The following is a 5168-nucleotide window of genomic DNA, read 5'->3' on the forward strand; positions in this document are numbered from 1 at the left end:
TTTTTTTTTTTTTTTTTTTGAGACGGAGTTTCACTCTTGTTACCCAGGCTGGAGTGCAATGGCGCGATCTCGGCTCACCGCAACCTCCGCCTCCTGGGTTCAGGCAATTCTCCTGCCTCAGCCTCCTGAGTAGCTGGGATTACAGGCACGCACCACCATGCCCAGCTAATTTTTTGTATTTTTAGTAGAGGCGGGGTTTCACCATGTTGACCAGGATGGTCTCGATCTCTTGACCTTGTGATCCACCCGCCTCGGCCTCCCAAAGTGCTGGGATTACAGGCTTGAGCCACCGCGCCCAGCCAGTACTGTTTTATACATCCTTGTATCAGTCCTGTTTCATTGAACTCACTATTTCCCAAGATTTTCTTGGGCCCAGGTATTTTCAAGATCCGGGTTTCTTCACTTCAAAAACACTGTGTGTTTTTGACCAAAAAGTAGCAATTGGTAGATGTGCGGGATGAGAATGGGATGGGGGTTGGAGGGTGATCTCGGGCCCTTACAAGGATGGAGAAGTAAGATCTGGCTAGACGGCTGCAGTGTGTGGATACAAGATGGCTCAGGAAACAGACACCAGGCCGGGTGCGGTGGCTCACACCTGTAATCCTAACACTCTGGGAGGCTGAGGCAGAAGGATGACTTGATGCCAGGAGTTTGAGACCAGCCTGGGCAACATAGCACGATCCCCATCTCAACAAAGAAATAAATAATTAGCTGGGCATGGTGATTCACACCTGTAATCCCAGTACTTTGGGAGGCTGATGGAGGAGGATGGCTGGAATTTTCAGCAGAAACATTTCAGGGGGAGCCAGCCCAGGAGTTGGTGACCAGCCTGGGCAATATGGCAAAACCCCGTCTCTACTAAAAATTTTTAAAAAGTTAGCTGGGTGTGATGGCACACACTGGTAGTCACAGGTACTTGGGAGGCTAAGGTGGGAGGATTGCTTGAGCCTGGGAGGTCATGGCTACAGTGAGCCGTGGTCGTGCCACTGCACTCCAGCCTGTGTGACAGAGTGAGACCCTGTCTCAACTAAAAAAGAAAAAGAAAAAGACTCCCCCGCAGTGATCCCCTATCTTCTGCCCACCTATTCAGCGAGTCCTAGCATCTCCTAGAAACCTCAGAGGCATGTCCCAGATTGGAACAGGTAAGGACACACCAAGCACTCTCTTGCTAACCTAATACTTTCACTCAGGAGCGTGCAGAGGAGCATGAACCGAGAAACACAAAAGAATCGACACCTTGCAACTGTGCCTTCAAAGAGAAAGACAGGCAGGTAGGGGAGGTGTTCTGATGTTGCAGACACAGAGTAGAGGCAATTTCAACAGGGGGTAAGAGCTCATGGTGTGCAAACGCCTGCATGCGCTGCCCAAGGTGCACCGCACACCTCCCTCCCTTCCCTCCCTCCCCTCCCTCCCCAGCCGCTGCCCCACCTGCCTGCAGTTTGAATACAGGACCTAAGAGACAAGCCAGTGTCCAGCCCAGTCCATTGAGGTGAGAGAAGGCAGAGGGGAAATTCCAGCACAGCTTTAGCTCATGGAGCAGCCATCCTAGGCCACTAAGTGACTTGGTGACTTGGAGACAAGGCCATAAGAGAAGGGAGGAGCGAGGAGCCCCAGGAATCCCTGTCCTAAGAATGAAATGAGGAGGGTGAAAGAAGGTGGGAGTGGTTACAAAACAGAGCCGGGAACTAAGCAGGATGAAAGTGCCTCGAATCAGCACTTCCACCCCCAGGCCGGCTGAGGGGAGCCCTGCTTGACTCCACCTTCCTGGCAGCCAACCAGAAATGGGAAACCAACTTGGTGGCAGTTGACAGTGTCTGTAAGATTCAATGGATGGATACTTGCAAGTGTTCTTAGAACAAAGACCTTGCTGGACTCTCCCCCTTGAGGGGACATTGTGTGACATAGAGAGCAGCATCTTTAAGAACAGGCTTCATGCAGAAGCCACGTGACGTGGGCTAAACCGTGGCTGAGAACAGCTCTTGAGACAGGTCAATGTCATCACAGCCCACTGAGTCCAGTAAAGTTTGGCCTGTAATCCCAGCACTTTGGGAGACTGAGGCGGGCAGATCACAAGGTCAGGAGATCGAGACCATCCTGGCTAACACAGGGAAATCTCGTTTCTACTAAAAATACAACTTAGTCGGGTGTGATGGCGGGTGCCTGTAGTCCCACCTACTGGGGAGGCTGAGGCAGGAGAATCACTTGAACCAGGGAGGTGGAGGTTGCAGTGAGCCAAGATCGCACCACTGCAGTCCAGCCTGGGCAACAGAGCAAGAATCCGTCAAAAAAAAAAAAAAAAAAAGAAAATCGAAAAAAAGGCACTTTACCAGAATACTCCAGATTTCTGGCTTCTTTGGGAAATTTGGATACTCTGGGGACACTAGGTCCTCAGTCCTACACGCCACCAGCTTCCAGCCCCTTTAGAAAGGACCTGGACCCGGGGTTTGCTGTCATCTCCATCTCACCCCCTTCTTTGACTTCCTGGCCCCTGTAGGCATGAGGTTGGTGACCCCTGTGGAAGGTTGGGGATCTCTTGAGAGGGGGGCCCAGCTCCCTCCCTATCTGAGGTGTCCCCAGTATCTCGGGCTGCTCTTTCTTCAAGGAGAACTGTCTCTGAGATGCCACATCTTGAGGACCGCAGGGTCAGCAATTGTAAATCAAACCCAGGGAAATAGCAGGCTTCAGATTTCGGGTGACAATAGCATTCAAACAGGCCCCCTGAGGGGGGTTCAACCATCATGGGTTCCACCATGCCTGAGCCACTGGGATGCGGAGGTGTGAACCACGGGGCCTCTGCAGCCCCTTCCACCTGCTCTGGGATGCGCGGCCTCCAGCTAAAACAAACACGGGCCTCTGAGAAGAGCAGTGTTCCGCACAGGCCCTGGGTTGAGCAGCCTCCACCTCTGCTGGAATCTGGAACAGAGACCCCCAAGAGACTCAGCAAGATGGGGCTCCAGGTCTCCCAAAAGCCGCACCCCCTTCTTGTTGAGAAAATGGATTTTCCTCAACTTTCAGATGCTACCCATTTAAAATGCTGTCCCTGGGAAGCCCTAGCATTCCAAATGGGTAGCATCTGAAAGTTGAGAAAAATCCATTTTTCTTTGATGCAAAAGGCAAAGAGGAATCTAAGCTAAATTTTGTTTCTATTCTTTCTATATTAAAGAGACGCGTATTCGTAGAGATGGTGAAGAACAGGATGCAGAACTCAAATTCCCAGGTGAGCAGAGAGAAGATAGGACGTCGGCAGGAGCCCCAACTGTCATCAATGCCACACCTGTTGCGTGGAGCACTTAGTACGTGCCAGGCACAGGGCCAAACACTCGGCATGCATTCTCTCATTCAATCTTCACAGCACCCCGTGGGTGAGTCAATTTACAGAGGAGGTGTCTGAGGCTCACAGACTTTAATTTGTCCAGAGCCACGAAACTAAGTATGAGAACTCAGTGGAACTCAATGCAGAATCAACACCAGGCGAGTGCTTCTTGCTCTCCTTCAGGTAATAAACCTGATATAGTTTTGGTGGCATTTCTCTTGAATTTCAGGGAAGCATCCTCTAGAATTCTTTATTTTTTTTAAGATGGAGTTTTGCTCTTGTTGCCCAGGCTGGAGTTCAGTGGCACAATCTTGGCTCACCACAACCTCTACCTCCCTGGTTCAAGTGATTCTCCTGCCTCAGCCTCCTGAGTAGCTGGGATTACAGGCATGTGCCTCCACGCCTGGCTAATTTTGTATTTTTGTAGAGATGGGGTTTCTTCATGTTGGTCAGGCTGGTCTTGAACTCCTTACCACAGGTGATCTGCCCACCTCGGCCTCCCAAAGTGCTGGGATTACAGGCGTGAGCCACGGCATCCAGCTCTTTTTTTGTTTTTTAAGAGACAGGGCCTCGCTGTGTTGCCCAGGTTGTTCTCCAACCCCTGGACCCAAGCCATCCTCCAGCCTCGGCCCTCCCCCGCAAGGTGCTGGGATTACAGGAGTGAGCCACTGCGCCTGGATGAATACTCTTTTTTAAAAGTTGGGAATCGAGTCTATGAAATCTTAAACACGTTGAATCATTGCCATTCACACATGAGCCCTGGAACTGGAATTGACCCAATCCACTCTTGCTTTGCAGAAAGTAGAGGGAAGCTCTCAGGAAGCTTGAACGCAAAACACATTTTGGTTGAATAAGAGAGACTTATTGAACAAATTTGATAAAAGGCCACAGTTATTCTGAAACAAAATTATCATTGGAAGAACTGAAGATACTCTATGCAGGGGACATTCTTGGAAAATAGAAGCCTCTTCTTAACTGACACCATTGTCCGAAGACTACTAGAAGATGGCTGCTGCTCTGGATGTTAGGAGGGTAGAGAGTGTCCGCAGGGTCTCCCTGGACCTGAGACATTTGCCACCTGCAAAGTGGGAATGAAGGGGAGGCCGGTTACTTTTTTTTTTTTTTTTTTTTTTGAGACGGAGTTTCACTCTTGTTACCCAGGCTGGAGTGCAATGGCGCGATCTCGGCTCACTGCAACCTCCGCCTCCTGGGTTCAGGCAATTCTCCTGCCTCAACCTCCTCAGTAGCTGGGATTACAGGCACGCGCCACCATGCCCAGCTAATGTTTTTGTATTTTTAGTAGAGACGGGGTTTCACCGTGTTGACCAGGATGGTCTCGATCTCTTGACCTCGTGATCCACCCGCCTCGGCCTCCCAAAGTGCTGGGATTACAGGCTTGAGCCACCGCGCCCGGCCTTAATCATCCACACACTTGGGAGAGACTGGAGCAGGCAGACACCGCCTGCTGCCAGGTGTGGCTGATAATGACATGGAGATGTAAATGACAGTGTTGACACTGGAATGCGCCCTGGATGTAGGGATATTGTGGTCCTCTTAGATGTGAAGCCCCCTGCAATTTTAGGCTCGACAGAATGGGGGCAGTTGGTGCTTTGCCTGAGAATAGAGTGACCTTCTTTATCCAGCCCCCCAGACATGGCTTGAGAAAAAAAGTCCATTTTTCTTTGATGCAAAAGGCAAAGGAGTTTGATGTTTGGACCTCCTTGGTGCAAAAAGGTTTCCTCCAGGCTGGGCGCGGTGGCTCAACGCCTATAATCCCAGCACTCTTGGGAGGCCGAGACAGGTGGATAACGAGGTCAAGAGATCGAGACCATCCTGGTCAACATGGTGAAACCCC

The 5168-nt window shown here is 50.7% G+C and overlaps 1 protein-coding gene across 11 annotated transcripts in view; it reads left to right on the top strand.

The window, feature by feature from the left end:
* FHAD1 (forkhead associated phosphopeptide binding domain 1) overlaps positions 1 to 5168 on the top strand; it is a 160279-nt gene that overhangs the window by 147048 nt on the left and 8063 nt on the right. For 8 of the 11 annotated variants that reach the window (XM_032300467.1, XM_032300468.1, XM_032300470.1 and 5 more), the window contains 2 exons: positions 1191 to 1271; positions 3164 to 3217. The exons of 2 other annotated variants lie outside the window; for them this stretch is intronic. In XM_032300467.1, the coding sequence (XP_032156358.1) occupies positions 1191 to 1271; positions 3164 to 3217 (135 nt within the window). Of the gene's footprint in view, positions 1 to 1190; positions 1272 to 3163; positions 3218 to 4111; positions 4419 to 5168 lie in introns of those variants that run through there. One more of the 11 variants, XM_032300475.1, reaches the window with a different exon arrangement.

Source organism: Sapajus apella, unplaced genomic scaffold (assembly GCF_009761245.1).
Source record: "Sapajus apella isolate SASKATOON/1434 unplaced genomic scaffold, GSC_monkey_1.0 scaffold43, whole genome shotgun sequence".
NCBI lineage: Eukaryota > Metazoa > Chordata > Mammalia > Primates > Cebidae > Sapajus > Sapajus apella.